This window comes from Pan paniscus, chromosome X, assembly GCF_029289425.2.
Source record: "Pan paniscus chromosome X, NHGRI_mPanPan1-v2.0_pri, whole genome shotgun sequence".
NCBI classification, from domain to species: domain Eukaryota; kingdom Metazoa; phylum Chordata; class Mammalia; order Primates; family Hominidae; genus Pan; species Pan paniscus.
In genome coordinates, this window is record NC_073272.2 from 33,417,040 (window position 1) to 33,441,832 (window position 24,793).

Genomic DNA, 24,793 nt, shown 5'->3' on the forward strand with positions numbered 1-24,793 from the left:
ATTAGCAGCTACAGTCACATTTAATGAGCAAGTCGAGTGAAGGCATTTTTCCCATTGTCTAGGAGTCACCTCAATAGGATGGAAGATGCACGTTCTATACAGTCCTATGACCAGCCTGTTCCTCAGCATATTTTTCCTTTAAGTACCAAACAGGTATATGAATTTAGAATATAAAAAGAGGGTTGTGATACGTTGATATTTTTTTCTCCAAAGTTTAAATATTTGAATAGTTCACCAGCTGTAGCTTTAAATAGTGGGAAATAATGCAGCTAGAAGAACCATACAGGGAAAAAGAGTGAGTTGAAAATTCTCAGCTCAGTGGTTATCATCAAGTTTGGTTCCTGTCAGCCTCCAGCGACTGTAGGTGGTGCTTATAGGTATTCATCAATAAAAGGTGCATTTGAGGGGATTTCCAGCATTTTGCTTCGGAGGAAATCATTTATGTCAAAAGATTAAAACTGCTGTTTTTAATTGCTTAATTGAGTATATATTGAGGTTAAGGTTAGTGAAAGTGGTAAAGCAGAATGAATACATTGCTTATTACAGTCAAGAAATGTTATACAGAAATGAGAAAATGTACAAACCCCACCAGCCATAAATAAGGAAGTGGTTAGAATGTCGCTCTCAGCCAAGGGCCCTAAGTCCCTTTGTGTAGGTTTGGAAAAATTTATGCCTGTCTAGCAGCTTGTAGCTGTGGAGCAGAGTTGGCTGACCAAACTTTGATTCCTTCTCTGACCATGTTCTGCTAGCCTTATGTCCTTCAGTAAATGACAGTTGCCATAAAAAACAATGAGGTTGTTGTATACTCCATCATTCCCACTACTTTGAGATCTTAACAAGATCACATAACCATCTGAACTTGAAGACACAGACTGAATTCAAATAATTCAGGCTAAGACATGTGCTGATAACCTAAGAAAAATTATTGCTAGACTCCTAAAATAAATACTATGAGAAAGAGGCCACTTTCACACATATTTTTAGCTTGAAAATGTGTATCTGCATCAATTGTTAAAAAAAACCTTCTTTTTTTGATAAATGAGAAAGTATAATAAATTCAATTTTATTTTTAGGACATGAATGGATGATAATTTGTGGGCACAAAAAAGAATAATTTGCTAAGCTTTAGTAGCAGTGTAATACATTAAAATGCCTGTATCTCTTGCTCTAAATGAATCAATTTTAAATATATATGAATTGAATGTATCAATTGAGATCTTAAAACGAGCAATGAATGTGGTAATACCAGGTACAGATAATTTATGTGTTCTAATATTATTTAGAAAAGCATGCCATAAGTTGTTCTTAGCTAAAACCACCATAACTGAGAAACAAATACTTGAAAAGAGATTAGATATTCTCTACTAGTTGAATGGAGCAGTGAAAAGTAGATTTTGGTGTCGTGGTTTTATGAAAAAGAAACATCAGAAAATAAAGTTCTAAATCATTTCCATTAAACAAAAACAAAAAACAGAGTTTTTGGTATGGCTTGGCTGTGTCCCCATCCCACAATCTCATCTTAAATTGTAATCCCCATAACCTCCATAATCCCCACGTGTCAAGGGAGAGACCAGGTGGAGGTAATGGAATCATAAGGGCAGTTTCTCCCATACTGTTCTCATGATAGCGGGATCTGATGGTTTTATAAGGGGCTCTTTCTACCTACTTCGCTGGGCACTTCTCCTTCCTGTGGCCTTGTGAAGAAGATGCTTGCTTCCCCTTCACCTTCCGCCATGATTATAAGTTTCCTGAGGCCTACCCAGCCATGTGGAACTGTGAGTCAATTAAACCTCTTTCCTTTAGAAATTACCCAGTCTGGGGCAGTTCTTTATAGCAGTATGAAAATGGACTAATACAGTAGCTTTGTTTAAGCAACATAAGTACTGAAATGAATATTCAAATATAAATCATATAGGTGGATAAACTGATCTTATGAAATGGGGTTCTGTCATAGTTTTTGGTTACAATAACACACAATGTACAATGTTATTGATTACTGAGTTAGCTAAGAGGACTTATCCTGTTATAATATACATAATATCACAACACAGTTGCTTTCGTTATAAAATAAAGTAACATGTACATTCTATCTGAGATTAAGAGACCAATGGTGAATATATTCCTCTTCATGGGATCACTGCACTAAAACCCACGGCTTTTATTTATTTTACAAAAATTTCTAGTTAATGATCTAAGGATTTAGCTTTTTATTTTTTCACCAAACCAAGTTATATATTGACTGGAAGTATTCTGAAACTATTATATAAAACAAAACAGCTTTTGACTTTTTTGTATCAGTTGTTTGTTTGAAAGTTGTTCTTCAAGTGGGAACATGTTTTCTTCCATTTTAAATTGCAATCTTACAGATCTGTAGTTTTCTTTTCATGGGGACAAAATTAGTTTTAAGAACTCTGGTATATAACTCTCTGGAAGAGAGCATTCACAAATAAATTCCGATCAACAGATTGCATACATTTCTCAATCAGCTGTGCAGACTGAGCATTTTCACGGCTCCAGTCATTTCATAAAGATGATTCAGAATTAATCAGTCCTACTGCTACTTTTATTATTTATATATTCACAGTATTGACAGATTTCATTTTCTTCCCACTCTTTACTCCTCCTCTATAGGAATAACACTCATGATGTGGTGCGGGCAGCAGGAAGACCTATCATCTGACTTTCTTTCTTTAAGGCATCACTCAACTAATCCTGAGAACCTATGAACAATAATAGTGGATATGCAGATTCACATCAAACTTCTGTTTGGTTCTTCAAGTGTTCTCTCCAGAATATGAAGTCCACTAATTCTTTAGACCTCAGTAGAGGTATGTGAAGCATGTAGTAATAACAATGGCTACAATGACACATAAATAGTTATGGCTGCAATCGCTATAGGTACTGGAACAACATTCCTCTAGGAACAATAACATCAAGAAGCCTTGCAGAGAACCAATCTCCCAGAATTTTGAGCAATCAAACTCCTTGTGACATTTTAGAATGCACTGCATCTTCTCTTAGGGTTACTAAAAACTACAACTATACCTAACTCACCTAGCAACAGTTCATGCCGCTAATTCATTTTAAAGATATATTAACAGTAGTCTTTTCAAATGTCTCTTTGAATTGACTTGGCTGTGCCTCTTGAAAGGCTCAAATTTGATTAGGCCAAAATGCAGAGGAAATTAATGTTATTCTCTTGTGCCATTTCCCTAAATTCAGAAACGTAAAGAAATACCAATTTCAAATACAGACAAGTCTAATGTTAAATGAAGTCTGAATATATAAAAAGATTGTCGTCAAGACAAATCCATTGCCTGGTTTTCTTCAGCTGACATCTATTTTTATGTAGACGGTATGACTTAGATTCAGGGACTAAACATGAAGAAATTCAGAATAATCCAATTATTCAAAAGGCATGCAAAAACTATTATTTAAAAAATCTCTTTTCACAGTGTTTTTGTTTTGAGTACTATAGCTTTGTAAACATTTAATTATCTAGCTTTATGGGTTTCGTTTTAATGATTGTGCCAACAAATGATAACAATAAATCCATGCCAATTTTGGAAGTATTTCTAATATTATATAACAAATTGGAAAGGAATTTTGTACATGATTATCTCCAGGAAGACAAACCACAAGAGTAATTAACAGAGCTATGATTCCATATCATCACAAGGGTTAAACCAGAAGTTCATGTTCACTATTTTCATATATCTCACAAACCCAAATATCAGTTCAGTTCTCCTGGAAATTCATGAAGGATTAAAACAAAACACATTATTAGGCAATATTTTGATATAAGGAGTGGGTAGCTAATATTTTTTCCAAAATTTAGTACAGAAGTGTGTGTATCATCTCAAGATTGGCGGTAACACATGTTACTTACAAAAAAATGAGCAGAAATAAACAGTGTGTTTATGATGTATAAATAAAATATAATGACATCACTAGACAAGGGAACATCTACTTTTTGGAAATTTAGGGCAGTGAACCATTAAAAAATGAAACATAGGCTTTATATTTTTATCATACAGATGGCTAATATTATAAATTTTCAATATGCATTTAGGAAAAACCAAAGTATATTTACTATTTCAATTAGCTATTGTCACAGTAATGTAGAATAAAGCTCAATGGCTTTATGCAACAATCATTTCTTTTCCTGGATGTGAATGGCTAGTGCAGCCCTGCTGTTCATGTCTTTCATCCTTTTCCTGAGACCAGCAGCCTAGATGGACGTGTTCTCAGAATGATAGCAGAAGCACAAACAGGAATGTATAGATCTCTTAAGGCCTAGGCTGAAAACTGTCACCTCTCACTCCTGCTCATTTACCATTTGCTAAAGCAAATCACATGGCCAACCCCTAAGACTAGGGGTTGGGAAGTACATTCCACTCATAAGGAGGCATTGTTAAGGTTGTGATTGCAGAAAGTGGAGAAGAAATGGGATTAATGATTAAATCTACTACAGCTACATAACAGTTTCTTTAAAGCAGATGATATATTGTGGAACATGACAATGATGTGTACCTACTTATATCTTTGACTGAATTCTTCAGGGTGTAATTTTTGCCACAATATTTACCTGTGCTAGATGATTGTTATGTATTTTTATTGTTATCAGTGATTAACCTGCTGCTAAATTTAAGAAATAGAGAATCCTACTTTTTTTTCCCAGATTCTTGTATAAGGAATTAAAAGACATATTTTACTGGAGGCAATCCTTTAACAGCGGATGTGAGTATAGGCAGACTGATGCAATGTCTAGTCTAGGGAGCAGAGCATGCCATCTGAGTCACGAGTCTTGTCTTACTCAACTCTGGAGTTACTTACTTGAAGAGGATATACTATATGGGAATTATAAGACAACACTGCCCCTAAGGAGTTTGGGAAAATTATTTTCTTTTCCAATACAATATGCAAGAAAATATTTCACATCATGAGATTTAGTCACTTCCTGTAAGACAACCAGAGCAAAAAGTCTTCTTAGTCAGATACAACATGTAGGCAAACTACTCTCTCATCACCTGTGCATGCACGTGTGTGTGTGTGTGTGTGTGTGTGTGTTTGTGTACACATTCTGTCTGTTTCCAATTACAACTTACTTTTCTCATCTCGTCTTTCAAATTCTTGTTTTTCTGGTGGTGTTCCATTTTTGTAAATAGAAAAGTAAAAGAAGAGTGTGCTTAAAAACCTGCTCAGAGGGTGAATTTCAAATTGGCGTCTCTATTAGAGGACTAATTTGCTTTCTATGTGCAATCCTGGTGTGATCACTGTTGCATATGTTATTGGATTTCAACTCCTCTGCCCCTACCTAAACTCATTTTGAGACTCTCACATGGTAGGTCGATAGCCTGAGTTTTATGGAGCTCAAATGCTGACATGACTTCTGTCAGACTTCTGGTGTCACATTTGGTGAAGCACCAGGAGAATATTCTACCATATTTCTCTTTCCTTTGTTTCACTAGGCCAGAGTAGTCCTCTCTCCCTTGGGTTATCAGACTTTACACACTAGCAAAGCATATGATTGGCATTTTTCTCTTGCTTATTACCCACCCCCTTCCTCTCTCTCTGTCTCTCTCTCTCCCTCTCCTTCCCATTCTCCCTCTGTCCTTCCCATTCTCCCTCTCTCCTTTCTATCCTCCCTCTCTCCTTCACACTTCTCTTCTCCTCTCTCTGTCTCTCTAAAATCAACTAATTATTTTCCATTTTAATCACATTCATAAGTCAATATATTTTATGTGCAAAGAAATACATATTCAAGAAAAAAGTTCAAATAAGTAAAACGACAACAAAAACCTGTTTCAGAATAAAATAATCTTCTTTGCTAGAACTAACCAAGTTCTAGCTGGTGTCTTTAAGACACAAATTTGGCTAGAAAGTTACTAATTAATTTGTAAAATATACCTGAAGGAGTTGTGCCTTTTACAGGATACTTAGATAATCTATTCACCATCAGTCAGGGGTGGGTAATAACTCTCTGACTACTCTTCTGTACTTTTTATCTTATATACAGTCTCAGACAGAATCTATTTCAATACAGTAAACACACATACACCTTCCAAATCAAATCAAAACAAAACCTTTTTTCCTTCTCTTGATTAACTTTACTTTTGAGAAATTGATTATAATGAAACATGTTTAACAAAATGCATTTTTATGATAAAGAGAAGATTCCCTAAATCAAGACTGAGACATAATTGTGAAAAATTCAGCCAGTATTATAATTGGATTAAGTTATGGGATTCAACCTGAAAAAAGAAATTTTTATTCTGATATTGTAATTTGGTCATATTAGGCTAAGATATAATTTAATGTCATGAGTCATTAGAGTGTAACATTGTACTAGTGATCATGGCTCTGATGGAGGCATGGACAGTTTTTATGCAAAGGGAAAAACATGAAAATGGTAATGGAAGCCTTTAGGTGCCATCTGGCTTAGCTTTTCCTTTTGTATCTTCAAAACAGTGGGAAGAATAAACAATACTATTCTTGATTGGCTAGCCACTGGAGATGGGGATACCAAATGAAAAAAATGCTCCAACACAAGCAGGAAGTATTATTTTCTTCATTTCTTTATCCTGCAAAAGCACAGAGACTCTGTCTTGCAGAATCATTTTTTTTTTTCAAATTTCAGAGCTGAAAGGGCCATAAGCAAAACATCTGGTCTAGTGGTTCTCAAATTTAAGTGGGCACAAGAACTACCTAGGGGCTCTTTACATATGCAGATATTCCACGACCCATCCCCAGAGAGCTTCTGACACAATGCATTTTTAATAAAGTTTCCAAGTAAAGATGGTGTCCGTGGTATGTAAACCTGGAGAAACATATCTTTTACCTAGATCCATAATTTTTCAGAAGATCAACCTGAGATCTCCAACAGCACTGACTTCCCCAGGATTACAGAGACTAGTGTTTAGGAACAGGACCCTAACTTCTTGACTTAAAATAAGATATTTTGCACTCTCTAAATACCTTAATACTTCTATTAAAAAAAGTTTTAGAGTCTGTTAGCTGAAGAAGCTGTGCCTTTTTAAGGATACTTAAAAGCGAATAGGCTTTTCCCCATTTTTGTATTGTGGCAAAATATACATAACATAAAATTGATCATTTTAATCATTTCTTTTTGATTCGGGATCTTGACCATGCTGGGGTACAGTGTCATTCACTGCTTCCTCCAGTTCCTGGGTTCAAGGAATCCTCCTGCCTCAGCCTCCAGTGTGTCTGGGACTACAAGCATGAGCTCCCACACCCAGTTAATTTTTGAATTCTTTGTAGAGATGGGGCCTTGCCATGTTGCCCAGGCTGGTCTTGAACTCCTGAGCTCAAGTGATCCTCCTGCTTTAGCCTCCCACAGTTCTGGGATTACAGAAGTGACCCACAATGCCTGGCCATTTAGCCATTAAATTTTTTTTATGGGTACATAGTAGGTGCATATATTTACGGGGTACATGAGATATTTTGATATAGGCCTACAATGTGTAATAATCACATCAGGATAATGGGGTACCATTTTCTTGACCATTTTTAAGTATACAGTTGAGTACTATTAAGTACATTAATATTATATTATTATTATCGTTGAACCATCACCACTATCCATCTCTAGAATGTTTTCATCATCCCAAACTGAAACTCAGGTACTCATTAAACAATAAGCCCTCATTCTCTTCTTCCTCCAGCTCCTGGTAACATCCTTCAACTTTATGTCTGTATAAATTTGACTGTTGTAGGTAGCTCATACAAGTGGAATCATACAATATTTTTCATTTTGTGTCTGGTTTATTTCACTTAGCATAATGCCTCTAAGATTCACCCATATTAGCTCATCTTTTGATTTGCTGAATTCTTTTAACTTCTTGTTCAAGATGATGTTCTGGCTCTTTAAGAAATGAATTTCTATCATTTGTCCAACTTCAATAGATAGCTGCTACATGAGAGAAAGAATTCAGAAAGGGCATTCCTGGGTGAATGAAATAGACAGAGCCTGGAGGCCGGCACAGCGATGTGAAATGCATTTTCTACTTAGTTGAAAGTCACTTGAAAAGAAAAAGAAATAGGAAATAAGAGAGACAGGAGGAAAAGAGAAGAGAGATGAACTAAACTGAGAAAAACTAAGACTTTCTTAAGGCTGTGTTGTGCCCAGATTAGTAGGGCTATGCAAATGAGGTTATTAACAGGTATATTCTAAATATTAATTGGTACACACTGGTATACGTGGAACCTGATATTATTAAAATACCTTTGGGGCAAACTATAGACAAAGAAAAGCAAATAAAGAAGTGAAATAAAGAAGTAAGCATCTATGTTGCTATTCGAGAGATATTTATCGTGCTTAAGATTTAATTTTAATTTATATAGTTACTGTCATGAGCATTTTGCAGCTTTTAAGTCAGAAGGGAAGTTATTTAATTTATGTTTTATTGTAGAAAAAAGTTTAAAGTTTTAAAAATATCAGTATACTGGTGTATCTCCAATTGTACACTTAGAGGCAAGGCCTGGTAATGCTTTCGAGAAGAGGTAGGGCTTTGGCCAAGAGTTGAATTTTCCAGGTAGACAAGGAGAAAAAGGGTATTCTGAGCAAAGATAACTTCTCTTGACTGGGATTATGACTACTTGCTGTTTAGTATTCATTCAGCTCAGTGTCATTTATAAGAAACTTTGTATGGCAGCTTTAATTCAATGGCATCAAAACTTTTTGATACTTCTCCATGGAAAGGTGGAGTTTATGTCTCATCCCCTTGAATCAGAGCTCTGTCACTGATTGACAAATAGAATATGGGAGAAGCAAAACTATTCTTGTTTTCAGGGCAGGCCTTGAGAAGCTTGCAGCTTTAATTTCTTGTCCCTTAGGATAATTGCTCTTGGGACCCAACTCTTACACTGTGAAAAAGCCCAAACTGCTCCATGGAGAGGTCCACATGAAGAAAAACTGACAGTCAGCACCTATTTTCCAGGCATGTGAGTGAGCCCTCTTGGAAGTGAATCCTCCAGCATCAGGCAATCTACCCCAACTGATATCAACTGAAACAGGGATAAGCAAGCCCCATTGAACCTTGAGCAAACTGTAGATTCATGAACAAAACAAGTAATTTTTACTGAAGCCATGAAGTTTTGGGCTGGCTTGTTATGTAGCAAAAGTTAACTAGAATACTTTCTCTGATCTTACTCATAAGGGATGCAGAAGGTGCCCCTTCTCTTGGATGACTAAAGGACTTTGTACTCTATTATAATATAGCCCTTCCTTCCTTGGCTAGGTCTCTCTGTCCTCCTGCCCCAAGCCCCACCACTATTAATTCCTCTTTTGGGGTAGTTCCATATCTTATCAACTTGTATATTTTCATGCCTGTTTACTGTTCTGTAGAAGATCCCACTTCTTAATAGCTCTTCTTAAAAGTCACATTCAGGAATCCATTCAAAAAGTACATTTTTCCACTACAGGTATATATTGCATGAATTTCAAAATTTCTTTCAGGTCATGGATGAAAGATGAATTTAGGGTTGTCTAATCAATACAATGGTTGCATCCAAATAAGAACACTTGTTTTCCACTCCAAAAGAGAATCAACAATTTACCATACCAGGTGAAGAAGCTACCTCTACTCATTGCACTTTTTAAAACTGCATTGCACAACCATTTTCCAAATATTTGTAAAGCTACTGTAAAAACTAAAAAGGATTTATGGAGTAAATCATGGGAAGAATGCCTGGTCAAGTGGTTCATAAATATCCAGGTCTCATTCTATTTGGGGTCACAGCCTTGAATTTAACCCAATATTGAACTGTTGAATTGGGAGCAAAGAATTGAGGTGAAATGTGGTTGGCTCCTGAGAGCAACTGAAATGCTGCTTCCTGCAGAGAATAACTTTCTTTGTAACTCCCAGAGAATAATATATTTGCAAAGGTGTTGGAGGTGAATAGATATTAGAGAGGAAAAACTAAAATCTTTAGAGAACCGAAAGATTATATTTATGTGACTCAGATCATTGTAAGTTATTATAATGCTAATATTGAATAGTCAATAGTCAACATGCTAACAGACCTCTCAAGGACAACCAGAGACTCAGGAGCAAACAAAAGTAATTTGTTGCTTTCTCACTATCAAGAAACAGACATTCTTCCATCTAGACTAATATGATCTCCAGTGGGAAATGATTTATGTCTCTTACATTCATGAAACTCTCTCTCATAACCAGGCGTAATGACTTCTTTTACCTCTACGGAGAATGGCTGATTTATGCACAGACCTTTGTGCAATAACTTTTCTTTAAAGATTGATGCTGTTAAACCTGAAAAAATGTGAACTTTCTGACATTTTATTTTAATGTAATTTAGAAAACCATGTAAACTGCAAAACGACCTCATGTGGAATGAAAATCACATGCTGATAACCTAAATTATTTTCAATACCATTAATCTTTGACTAATACCTGGAATGTTTTATTATCAGAATTATGAAAGGCACAAGAGAGGCACTAACGTAGTTCATCTTAAAAATAATTTAAAGGACTTAAGATTCTTTTTTTATCCCCTCAATTTACACTTTGAGAATTTTCCAGTAGGATGGGTAGTGATTGTTACCCATCACATAGAGGAATATCATTTTTTTTTTTTTTGGTCTGGAAATTCTGCTCCCAAAGACCAATAACCCTAAAAAATTATTCAAGGTTAGAGGAAGGGAGGAGGAGAAAGTGACACAAAATTCTTTGACATTTTTCTGTGGTCAAACTTTTCCGGACCTTTTCAATTCTTGTTTGGAGAAGAAGTTCTGAAATTATGTGGATCTTGTCCAGGTTCTAATGGAGATCAAAGAAAGTTGGCAAATAGTCCCAGCCTTCTCAATGTTTTCATTGCCACTGCCCCATGGTATGCATTTAAAACAACTTTATTAATTTTATTAACGTATCTATCAGTCATTGGTGTGATTTCCTGTGTTACTCAGGATGTCTGGGAAAAAGAAACTCCTTTTACCAAGCTGTGTTTCAGGCAATCTCAACTTTGGTGTCTGATTGAAAGAGAAGGGCCAAGTCAATGTATTTTCCCAAGGAGGGCATTATGAAAGATAAAATATCTCTCTTACAATTTTCAGTATAATATGTTTGTTATCACGAATGAGGGTATTAAGCCTTGTTTATATCCCAAGACTTTAAAGAGCTTTTCCAAAATGAGTCAATATTAACGCTTAAGAACTAAAATTTATGGAAGATTAACAATTGAAGCTTTCTTTAAACAAAATGGATTTTCAACACTCACAGTAACCAATATTTCAAGCATAGTTTCATTCACACGTCTATTTCTTTCTAAGTAGTTTCTCACACAAATCAAATGAGAATTGTGCTCTCAAGGTGATAGTGAAATAAACAATACCAAAGTTTATTTATACATATTGACATAAAATTACATACTATATGTATACATAAAAATAAGCCTGAAAATAGTAATAACATAATATTAGCTATGTTTATTGGGTGCTTACCGTGTGCCAGAAACTGTTCCATGCACTTCAATACATTAATTCGCATCACCCTCACAACAACCTGAAGAGGTAGCTGTCATTACTTTTGATTTATGCTCCATAATCTGAGAGCAATTAAGAAATGCGTCCATGGTCAGTAAGCCCCAGAATCACGATTTAAACTCAGGCAGTTGGGCTTCAAAGTTCACACTATTAAACACTATCCACCCCAGCCTCTCTCTAATGCAATGTCAGAAGTACTAAACGTCATTTAAAGTGCAGAGAAATGCCTATAGGAATTGAGATGGAGACAAGATGTCTTCCAGCTTGATCAGGGAAAAAGGGAAGATTCGAAAATGGCTTTCCTTGAAATGTAGGTAATGTTTGGGTAAGCTTAGACGAAAAAAAGGAATCTCAAGACAAAAAACAAGATCATCGAAAGACACAGAAGTAAGCTGGCTAGCTGTTCATTTTAGTAGGAGTTGAAGGTGCATTGAGAGGTAAAATAAGAAATAAGATTGGAAACGAGACTCAGGGGCAATTGTGCAGAGCCAGGTGAAGGAGTCTGTAGAATATTCTGAAGGGCTTTGAAGTCAAAAAAGGTGTTTGAAGAGGGGAGTCATATATTACTTTCATTCACTGACAAATACTTATTGAACACTTTTCATGTGACACACACAGTCTTGGACAATGGATATATACAAGTGAATAAAGCAGATGAAATCTTTGCTCTCATGGAATTTGCATTGTAGTTACAACCTAAGCTATGTTTTAGGAAGCTTAATTTAAATGGAAATCTGCAAGCTGGATTGGAGCCACTGGTGGGCAGGAATGAGTGGAGGAGGGTAAAAAATAGTAAGAGTGTGAATGAGAGTGGAGGTAAGGGGCTAGCGAGAAAGGAATGGTCATAAAGAATTAGGGAGGCAGAATCTACAGACCTTAAAAATGAACTTGAAAATGAGGCAAGTAAGTGGAAGATTTAGAAATGACTATATGATCTGAACTCTCTGACTGAAAAGATGGTACTGGGATGAATAGCAGGATAGGAAATAAGACTTGGTATAAAAAATGGCCTATTTGGGTCATACTGAATTTATGTCATTTGTGAGACATTTGAGTAAGAAATGTCCTACATACAGTAAGAAATATGGGACAGACATTGGAAAGGAATAAAAATGTTCAAATCATTGGATTAAAGGAGATGGAGAAAAGACTGTTTCTAGTATAATAACTAACACATAACTGACACTTAGTAACTATTGACTAAATATCAAATGGAGATAATGAGATTAATGAAATCAGAAAAGAATGCATAGAATTGATACTGTGGGCTTGGTGCGGTGGCTCACACCTGTAATCTCAGCGTTTTGGGAGGCCGGGGCGGGCGCATCACCTGAGGTCAGGAGTTTGCGACCAGCCTGGCCAACCTGGTGAAACCCTGTCTGTACTAAAAATAAAAAATTAGCCAGGCATGGTGGAAGGCGCCTCTAATCCCAGCTACTTAGGAGGCTGAGGCAGGAGAATCACTTGAACCCGGGAGGTGGAGGTTGCAGTGAGCCAAGATTGCGCCATTGCACTCCAGCCCGGGGGACAAGAGCGAGACTTCATCTCAACAACAACAACAAAAAAAAGTCAAAAAATACCAGATGCTGGTGAGGTTGTGAAGAAAGGGGAATGCTTATACCCTGTTGGTGGGAATGTAAATTAGTTCAGCCACTGTGGAAAGCAGTTTGGAAATACCTCTAAGAACTCAAAACTGAACTACCATTCAACCCAGCAATGCCATTACTGGGTATATACCCAAAGGAATATAAATCATTCTACCATAAAGACACATGCAGCTGTATGTTCATTGCTGCACTATTCCCAATAGCAAAGACATGGAATCAACCTAAATGCCCATCAATGGTAGAGCAGATATAGAAAATGTGGTACATATACACCAGGGAATACTGTGCAGCCAGAAAAAAGAATGAGATTATGTTCTTTGCAGCAACATGGATGGAGCTGGAGGCCATTATCCTAGGTGAAATAACATAGGAACAGAAAACCAAATACCATATATTCTCACTTATAAGTGGAGCTAAACACTGAGTACATATGAACACAAAGAAGGGAACAACAGAAATCAGGATCTACTCTAGGGTGGAGGGTGGGAGGATGGTGAAGACTGAGAAACTACCTATCAGGTACCATGCTTATTATCTGGGTGACAAAATAATCTGTTCACCAAACTCCCATGACATGCAATTTACCCATGTAACAAACCTGCACATGTGCCCCTAGAGCTTAAAATAAAAGTGAAAAAAAAAAGAAGAAAGAAAGAGGAAGGAATGAGTGCTTAGAGAGACAAGGAGACAATTAGTATAATATATCACCCTGGCAAGTCAAAAGGTGAGACATTTTTCAGTAGACTGTAGTGAGCAGCAATAACAAAATATGAGGAGATTTCTAGGGCAATGAGGACTTGATAAAAATATTTGCATTTGGCAGTTATGGTGATTTCATAGAGAAGTGTTTCAGTTGGGAGGCAGATGTAGAAACTTGACTTTAAAATGTAAAGGAAAGATGGATGTTTAGGAAGTAGAAATATTTCCACTAATTTCTATTAGATGAGTGATTTGAAGCTTGCTTTTGGTGATCTTGGGTCTTTCCCTGTAATGCTGAGTCAATGTAGAGTAATGGGTAGGACAGTAGAGTTAGTAGAAGATCAGAAAGTCAAACTTAGGTTCAAATGCTGACTTTTCTATATATTAGGGTTGAGCATCCCAAATCTGAAAATCCAAAATCCAAAATACTCTAAAAGCTGAAAATTTTTGAGCACCGACATGATTCTCAAAGTAAATGCTCATTGGAGTATTTCCAATTTTGAATTTTGGGGTTTGGGATGCTTAACCCATAATTATAAAGCAAGTAATCCAAAATCTGAAAAAATCTGAAATCTAAAAAAAGAATCAGAAAAAAATTGATATCCACAACACTTGTGGTCCCAAGTGTTTTGGATAAGGGATACTCAACCAGTACTTGTGTGTTACCTTAGTAGAAGTTACCCAGCCTCTCAGTTTTTCCTCTGTACTAAATATACGATGGTATTACATCATGCAAGCAAAGCACTTAGTACACACCTTGGCACATAGTAACTATTTTAAAAAGGTAGCTATTATTATTATTACCCCTCTGAATAATTGAAACATACATGATGATTTTAATCCCAGAAAAGTAAACATTTATTGTGACAAGCTTTTAGTTTATATAATTGCCCTCCTAACTGGGAGTAATAAAATTTAGTTGTTATTTTAAAAAGTAGCAATAGATAAATTACTTAACCTCTCCAATTTTATTCTTCTCAAATGAAAATGGAAATAATAGGAGTACCAACATCACAGGTTTTCACTAAGGATCAAATTAGAAAATGAAAGTAAAGATACTTTGCCAATTATGAAACATAAAATATTTAGTTATTATTCTCTTTACTAATTAATATAACTTTGATCCATTGACTTTTAAGAGCATACTATTAGATTTACATCTTCAGTTTGACTTTTGTTTAATGGTAATTCATAAAATTAATAAGGACCTTTCACTTGAAAGCTTTTTCAAAGTGCTTTTATATTTATTACCTTATAAGATCCTCACAAAAGCTCTGCGAGGAATAAAAGACAATGGTTATTGGAGGCTAACAAAATTGACTTTTCAGTATGCACAGTGTCTTCTTACCAATGTGGGCTTTTCTTTTGGTTTATAGATATAAAATTACAAAATCCAATAGTTGATTTACAAAGTTATTCAATTTAGTGATTACTTTGTATCATTCTAGATAATTGTTTAATGTAATGGCAACATCCAGAAGTAGGTTTTAAAGGTTTTAATACAATTAACATGTTTACGTATGAATGAGACATGGTTCATGTTACCATGGTAACATGGTCCAAAATGGTACAACACTTATAATCAAATAGCTAAACTCATATTGCATTAAATTGGGGTGACTGGATGAAAAATGGATTCTAATTTTCTGTATTCAGTCTTTCTTTCTGCAGGAGATAAAAGACCAGTCCTGAACATTTGTCCCCATTGACTCCCTTTTCTAAACTTTTAATTATTTTCATTATTTCATTTCGGATTTTCTCTGAGATCTACAGGAATTCAGGGTCCCAAAATGGAAAATAATAAAGTAACTAAATATAGCAAGAAGACAATCATGTGAGTCTTGAGTATTCCTGAGCATTATAGTCAGAGGTTCTCACTGAACAATAGATTCATGGGTAGAACATGTTACGTTCAATTCATTTGGTATCTATTGAGGGTAGAGACAGTAGTATTGTGAATGAGGATGGGGTTTTTATAGTATCAATATGAGAATAAAAGGAAAAATAAAAATTTCCATGTTTATATAAGAAAAGAAACTAATTATCTTATTGAAAAGAGTTTTTCATGATCTTGGATACATTATGCAAAGACTTTTACTTTTTCCATGACATAATTTTTTTTTTTTTTTTTTGAGATGGAGTCTCACTGTGTTACCCAGGCTGGAGTGCAATGGCACGATCTCAGCTCACTGCAACCTCTGCCTCCTACGTTCAAGCGATTCTCCTGCCTCTGCCTCCCGAGTAGTTGGGATTACAGGCGTGTGCCACCACACCTGGCTAATTTTTGTATTTTTAGTAGAGACGGGGTTTCGCCATGTTGGTCAGGCTGGTCTCGAACTCCTGACCTCAGGTGATCTGCCCACCTTAGCCTCCCAAAGTGCTGGGATTATATGCATGAGCCACCGCACCCGGCCCATGATATGAATTTTATGCCAAAGCTTTGCTAATTCTTTGCCTTTTTCACAATTAGTTTATTAAGAGGGTCCCTATAACTGTCTTTTTGAATAACATGGACAATAGTATCACTAAATACCAATTCTGTACTACAGTAAGTAACATTTTGGTGACATTTAGATGTATTTCTGAGTGGACCATGGAGAAATTCAAATAACGACATAAATTTGTGTGTAATATAATTTATTTCTATGGCTTCCATGTTGATGTCCTTCAATTTTAAATCTTTAACCCAGATCTTTTTCCAAACCTTAGATTTACATTCACAACTGCTTCAAGAGAGGTAAGGTTTTCACCTCTGATTTTTCACTTACAGATACCTCAAAATCAAACACGTTCTTGACTTTGCTCCTCACAACTGTTTGCCATCTTGAATTCTGCAACTCATGATTGAGCGAAGACACTACCTTCAGTCAATCATGCCAAGTGGTAAGCAGGCACTGATTTCTCATTTTACCTCACATTTTCTGCTCACCTCCACCTCCCACAAAACATATGACAGTGTTGATTTTATCTCCAAATAGCTCACGTATCTGTTTTGTTTGTTCAACCTCACCACTTTGATCATCAATTCTTGCTTGGCTTATTACAGAAATAATGTCCTAACTGTTGTCCCTGCATGGGTCTCATATCTTTACAATTCATTCTCCTAACCACTACCAGAATGATCTTTTAAAAACATGTCTGATTAGTCCATTTCCTTGCTTAGAACTAGGCTATGACTTAAAGTGATAAAAGTCCAGAGTCTGAAAAATAGGTGGCAAGGGGCAGAGAGAGCCAGCTTACACTTACTGAGCCCTTCGAGTCCAATAGTCTGCCTCTCTGGTATGCATTTTACATATATCTTATCATTTAAACCTGATAAAATCCTGTGATGTACTCATTGTACAGAAGAGTAAAATTGGGACTCAGAGGTCAGACAATAAGCTAGTAAGTGCTAAATAAGGGGTCTTCCTGCTTACAAGGTCCATACTCTAGCTGCTACATCATGCTGTCTTTCCACATAATTTAGCCCCAGTTGATCTAATTTCATTTCTTGTAGCAACCATACCCCAGCCAAGTTCCTTCAGATTCTCACACTACCACACTGACTAAGCCTTTAGATATGGTGTTTCCTCTATCACGAATGCTCTTTTCAACCCCATGAACCTAAATAACTCCTAACAATTCTTCTAAGGTGACCTTCTCTAAACAGAGGTTCTCACTGGACAATAGATTCATGGGTAGGACATGCTATGCTCAATTGAGTTGGTATCTATTGTGGGCAGAGATATTTTTAAAATCTCCCCCAGTGCATAAGCAAGGTTAAAATCCACTGTTCTAGGTGAGTTTCCTGGCCTCTTTGGAAGGTTTAGCCTAGTCTTCTGTTTTTGCTAGACCCTGTCCAGCTCTCTACTGTAATTCTCATAATGCTATTATAATTTTGTCTTCGGATGTATGTCTTCACCTCTGGAATGTGAACCTCTCAAAGGCAGAAATAATGTTAAAATACAGAGGCTTTTGAATATATGTTACAAAGTGATCCAGTATTTCCACACAGACAGACACACACACACATACACACAAACACACACACACACAAACCACCGAACCAAAGTTTTACGAACAATATTGAAACTTACTTAAAAGTGATGGACTCCTTATTTCTATTCTATTTTATTAATTTCATTCATTTCTATCTTAAAAATATGGATTGATACTCATTAAAGTGATTATACAACCCAGTACTTTTACTGAACTGTTTTTGAAAAGCACCTTTCTTGGGGCCCTTATGATGTAATTAGTTCCCTTATAACAAGAGGAAGTGTCATCAGAGCTCTGTCTCTCTTTGCTATGTTAGGACACAGAGAGAAGGAAGCCATCTGCAAACCAGGAAGAGGGGCCCTCACCGGGCCCTGATCTTGGAATCCCAGCCTCCAGAACTATGAGAAATAAGATTCTGTTGTATAAGCCTTCTTTCCCTTACCCACCCCCCCAAAAAAGAAAGAAAATCATCTCTCTGAACATGTTTGTATCACCAGACCTAACACCACGACACATGGCAGGTGTTTAGCAAAGATACGCTGAATTAATAAAAGTTCTCAGAAAAATTATATACACACACACACACACACACACACACACACACATATATATGTATATAATTTTTAAATATCCAGAGCAGAAGGCATTCATCGCCAGGCAAAATAAAAATATCAAAATTCACTTTCACACTCTTTAGACAACAATCAAAATAGAAAGATTAAAAAATACATATAAAACTCAATTCAAACTAAAGCAACAGGAAGGAATACACTAAAGGTTTCTTCTCCTTAGAATTAGGGATCCTTAAATTGCCTCTGCATTCTCAGATATTCCAAGAAATATGATACTCCAATTTATTCAAGGTACTAATTGTGCTACTAAGATTGCATTCTTTCTTCTTTCTTCAGAATTAATCCGTGCGCCAAAATTTTGGTGAGAAACTTCTCCAATTTTATTTTATTTTATTTTAATTTATTTTTTTGAGACAGAGTCTGCTCTTTCACCAGGCTGGAGTGCAGTGGCGCCATCTCGGCTCACTGCAACCTCCACCTCCTGGGTTCAAGCAATTCTCCTGCCTCAGCCTCCTGAGTAGCTGGGACTACAGGTGTATTCCACCACACCCAGCTATTTTTTGTATTTTTAGTAGAGATGGGGTTTCACCTTGTGGCCAGGATGGTCTCGATCTCTTGACCTCGTGATCCGCCTGCCTCTGCCTCCCAAAGTGCTGGGATTACAGGCGTGAGCCACCATGCCCAATTTTAATAACATATTAGAAATCAAAGATATCTTAATTCATAGGTGTACTCAGATGTACAATTCAAAGTTTATGAAACTTGTCTCTCTGGAAATGCTTTATTCATCAGAAGACAATTTTTATAATGGGGGGATTGAGAGGAGACGTAGGTAAAACACGAGATTAGGGAAGGGAGTGATTTGAAAGATATGGCCTGAGACATGACCCAGATCACAGATGAAGGTATCTCATATATTTATTGCTCCTTAGTTTGTCTTGCTGAGAAAAATATGTTAATTACACCACCTTTATGAACATCATAAAGGTCACCACATACCCACACCCCCACATTGTCTTTACAAGCTAATATTATAATGATTTCTCAGGGGTACTTAGAGAACCACTTAATATTTGTGAAACTCTTGTGAAATATTCAGAAGGACAGAGTCTTTCCATTTTCAGTTAGTTACCCAGGGTTTTATGGTAGTACTTTGAACCATGAACAGCTTTGTCAACTCTCTTAGGCCCAAAGCAGAAAATGTTTTGGATAGAGAAATAATCCGATTCAATTACGAATATAGTTTTTTTATTTAAAGGATAAATCTGCAATTTAAAAATCCTGAAACTTTCACCCCTAAAGGCTTTATATGGCGTTCTATAAAAATACATTTGCTTAAAAATTCCAGTTAGCATATCAGAAATAACAATATTTATAAGAAACACCCCCTTATCCTGAAGTACAAGGACGACGGTAAAGTTCTTGATTTTAGTAAGGAAAGTGAGTTACACCTTTTTATAATACAGGAGGAAATTCTAATGTCTTTCAGAGAAGAATCAATCATGTTAATTCCATTCAGAATGTATATGCTTTATATTACATGTATGTTTAAAGAATCTATGAATTATGATTATTGCTGAGAGAATAAATATCTTACGAAGTGGCTGATAGACGAAAGTGATAGGTAGTCTAGCAAGAGCTGGAGTCTCCATATATAGAAAAACGGATTGACAGTCTTAGAGAAAAACACATTTTGTGAAGGTTTTCACCCTCTCTCTTCATTCACTAGCATTTGTATGAAGTAAATCATCACTACTTTTGGGGTAGACAGATATATCAAAATCTGTTGGCAGAGCTGTTGCTTTGGCTAGGCATTTCAAATTTCCTTTTTTTAATATATGAGAACTATGATTGCTATACAGCATGAATCTATGAATACAATGCTACCACCTTCTTCAAATGAAGTGAAAAAGCATGCCATTTCACTTTTCTCCTACCTACATATTATAGAAAATTCCTTTTGTTCAAAATAAAAATTCATAGAGGAAAAAAAGCAAACACTTCCATTTAGCTGAAATACTGAAATTGCATGTAATCTCTTAAGGTATGCTGCTTTATTTATTTTCAAGCTCGGCATTTCCATTTGTTGCTCTTCAACACCAGTTTCTTGACTCAATTCAATCAGCTGAAATGTGCCATTAACAATAATCAACAGTTTCAGTAGTTCACCGTTTTACCATGACATCTCCGAGTCTTTCATCAAAAGATCATTATCCAACCATCTAACTAAAAATCAAGAGTTGGCTATAAATGTCATTTCAATCCATAAAATGTAGTTTAAACCTCGGGCAAGTGGATTTATAGAAAATACAATATTAGCTGCCAGGGAAGAGGGAAACTGTCTCTGTTTTAAAATAATTTTGGAATCTTAGTTAACCTTATTATAGTTAAGACGCAAATGTTGAGGTTTTCAGAGGCTCTATGGGAGTTTTATCTGGATTTTGAGAATAAATGTAGTTTATCACTTTGGGGTTGAGACAGTAAAAAGCCCCTGCCTTATTCCCAAGCTCTCTCTTTTTCTACCTCGGGTACACTGAAAGTTATGTGTAATATGTGCCCTAGCTCAAAGATGGAAAAGAGTAGCCTGATCGACATTGGACTTTATGTGAGCAACAAATAAACTGTGGTTTGGTTAAGCCACTGGACAAAAACGAATAAATACATTTTCTTGAGTAACATGGGATAAGCTAAGACATTTTCTCAGCATAATTTCCAACTGCTTTTGAAAGAGAGATCAGAAATCTAAACATAAAATATTTATTTTCCATGCTTCCATAGTAAATATAGTTAGGACACATGGTGAATCTTCCCTTTAATGATTCAGAAGCTTGCAGTTTCTTGAGATTAGAAATAGAGATAAATTTTCATTATATAATACAGCAGATATAAATACAAATTGCATAGTAGAAAATAGACGTATTTTTGCCCTCAACTGGATTTAAAGATATGTTTTATTAAATCCCTGACATAAAATAATTTTTTAGTCATTGGGTTATTCTTTATTTTTCAAAGTAATCTGCTAAAAATAGACTAAAATAGACTTAATCAAAGCTTATTATTTACCTACCATAGCTGATGAGTAAAATGTAAACCCATGTATTTTTATTTATTTATTTATTTATTTTGAGATGAAGTCTCACTTTGTCACCCAGGCTGGAGTGCAGTGGCGCCATCTCGGCTCACTGCAACCTCTGCCTCCTGGGTTCAAGCGATTCTCCCACCTCAGCCTCCCAAGTAGCTAGGATTACAGGCGCAGGTCACCATACCCAGCTAATTTTTGTATTTTTAGTAGAGATGGGGTTTCACCATGTTGGCCAGGCTGGTCTCGAACTCCTGACTTCAGGTGATCCACCCACCTCGGCCTCCCAAAGTGCTGGGGTTACAGGCATGAGCCACCGCATCTGGCCGGGAAACCCACATATCTATTAAAATTCTGGAGTGGCTTTATCAGCATTTATAATGTTTTACAATAAAATTTTATTTATGAAATAGCCTAAGCCAAATATATTACAGCAGTACATTGTCTAACCATACATCGAAGAGTGAGCAAAAAACTCTACATTTGCATTGCCCTTATCTTGTATCACAAGCCATGGGAGATATCTATAAAGTCTGATACTGTTCCAAACAAATTACCTCCAAATGATCAAACTAACTCAACACGCATTTTGGAGGAGAAAGCGAGGTCAAAGCAGGATGATGAAGCAAGAATGATAAATTCAGGAGCCATACATTGCCACTGTTACCTACTCTATGCAACAGAGCAGCAAAGTAGATCAACTATCATATCAAAAAAGAAAAACAGGAGAAGGAGAACGATAGGAGGAAGAGAGGAGAAGAACTTCTGCTTATTGTGATTTGATTCTGGAATTATTCAAGCTAGAATATACTTTTCATAATAGTTTAAAAATATCATAATATTTTCATAATAGTTTCATAATAGTTTTTCATAATAGTTTAAAAATATCAAAAAATAAAGTTAGTCTAAAAAATCAATCATCTTATTATAATGATTTATATCCAAATTGTATTTGAGAGACTAGTAAAGTTATTATATCAAGTCAGAAAAACCAACTACACATAACAAAACTCCATAATAGTTCAGGAAAATTATATCAGGTATTGAGAATAAACTTTAAGAGCCTCCTTGTACTACAGAATATGATTCTCACCAAGACTTCATTTAAACAAAACTACCCCACATTCTGTTTTCACTGTTTATGCATATGGAACTTTATGGAAATAATTTTTGTTTCTAGGAAAAACAATTGTCTGAAAATTGTTTGATCATTAACTATGACAAATTCAGCCATCTCATTCTTATTTTCACAGATCATGTTAGGAAGAAAGCTACAAAATGCCAGATTAACATTTCAAAACATATTTGAAAGTAATGAAGGGAAACTGATTCAGTTAGCAACGCTAAATAAAACAGACAATTCATACAGATGCTTTCCCTGTAAAATATTAAATAAACACTCAAAAATGTCAACTTTTAAAATTTAATAAACCAATCCCTAAGTTATTTTTCTCTGAGCAAAGTTTCTCCTTGACCGAAGCTCTGGTTTTATATGCAAATGTTTTCCTGGTCAGAGCATGTACTTTTTCTAAGACGAGGGTGTTAAGTGGAATTATAAATGATGTTTCCTTCTCCCTCTGCCTCTCTCCTCCTTGTCCAAATACTGAAATACATCAGGCTGTATAAAAGCAACTATTTTGTTTTGTCCCTGGCTTGTCAGTTACAAGTACAAATGCTGAGAATTGTTCAATTGGATCCACAAGAGTGCTAAAGTGGAAATGCCTGACTTACTTGCCATTGTTTCATCAGCTCTTTTACTCCCTTGGAGTCTTCTAGGAGCCCTTCCTTACGGGTAGCATCCTGTAGGACATTGGCAGTTGTTTCAGCTTCTGTAAGCCAGGCAAGAAACTTTTCCAGGTCCAGGGGGAACTGTTGCAGTAATCTATGAGTTTCTTCCAAAGCAGCCTCTCGCTCACTCACCCTGCAAAGGACCAAATGTTCAGATGCAATTATTAAATATCAGAATGGTGCACCTAGTGAACTCCATAAAAAGAGAAAGATGGAGGAACTAAATTGTAATATACCAACAATGGGGTGAGTTGTTGCTACAGCTCTTCCTTTAAGCAACAACTATAATATTGTGCAGTCTATTTACTTTCATTTTTATTTAACTTAAAGGCGTTTGTATGGGGGAAGGCATGCAAAAATGACAATTACAGATTTCTATAAACCCCTCTCCACAGAGGAGGTTTCATATATATATATATGTGAAATATATATACATATATTTGAACATGTGAAAGTTCAAAGTATCTTTTTTTCAATTTTGTAGTTTTTGTTGGTCAATTTTGAAAGCTTATTTTTAATATACTGCCAAATTTGAGACAAACCTTTATAGTTAAAACCCTAAAATCCCTGTACCACGCTTGTCTTTGATGCCGCTCTGAGGCAGAAAACAAGGATTTGATATGCAAGGAGAAAAGTCAAGAAAATACAAACCTAGAATCAAAAGGAAAAGACTAGAGGAAAAGACAAAAAGAAGGGGATTGGAGGGCAAAGGAAGAAAGACTTAACAAGTGAAGAAATAACATTTCATAGAAACTATCATTTTGTGCAAACTATCATTTTGCATGACATCGGTTATAATTATTGTGTTAGTTTCATATTTAATTACTTGATCATACAACTGAGAACATTTTCCAAAATAAAAATGTTATGTGTAATGAAAAAGAGTAGAGTTTTAAAAACTAGGCAGATCTGAGTTCAATTCCCAGTGTTCTTTACCACTTACGTGATATGGCAAGTTCCCTCTCTGATTCTCAGTTTCTCATCTGCAATATCTATTGCTGTGATGAGAATTAAAATAAAAAATTCCTGTGAAGTTGAGTGCCCCACATGTTATACAGTTATACATTACAGTTACTCAAAAACGTTAGTTCCTTCTACCCATATCCCATTTCCCCATTCCTGTAATATTTTAAAAGGATGAAACAAACTCTTTCATGACAAAAACTCTAAAAATGTATTCATATTTTTGATCATGTATATATATATATATATATATATATATTGCATGTATTGTGGATACACACACATATGCCCTCAGCAAATTTCTATATAATAATAGCTTAGAAAGGAAAATTGCCTTAGGCAGTAACAGTCCTATGGAAAAAGATTCAGGTAAACTTTGTCTGCAATGAGGAAATTAGTACTCTATTTAAATGTCTTATTTGCCTTCTATTACTACACAAACACTTTCTGGGATTAAACATTAGCTAAAAATGGATTTTAAAAAATTGAACACTTGAATATGATACACATTGCTTGTTAAGATGTGATTGTCAATAATTATGCAAAACTGCAATTTATTTCAGCAGCAACTTTATCATGGGATGTG

The 24,793-nt window shown here is 35.7% G+C and overlaps 1 protein-coding gene across 1 annotated transcript in view; it reads right to left on the reverse strand.

The window, feature by feature from the left end:
• DMD (dystrophin) overlaps positions 1-24,793 on the reverse strand; it is a 2,218,635-nt gene that overhangs the window by 487,113 nt on the left and 1,706,729 nt on the right. The window contains exon 55 of the mRNA XM_063601607.1: positions 23,188-23,377. Within this exon, the coding sequence (XP_063457677.1) occupies positions 23,188-23,377 (190 nt within the window). The remainder of the gene's footprint in view (positions 1-23,187; positions 23,378-24,793) is intronic.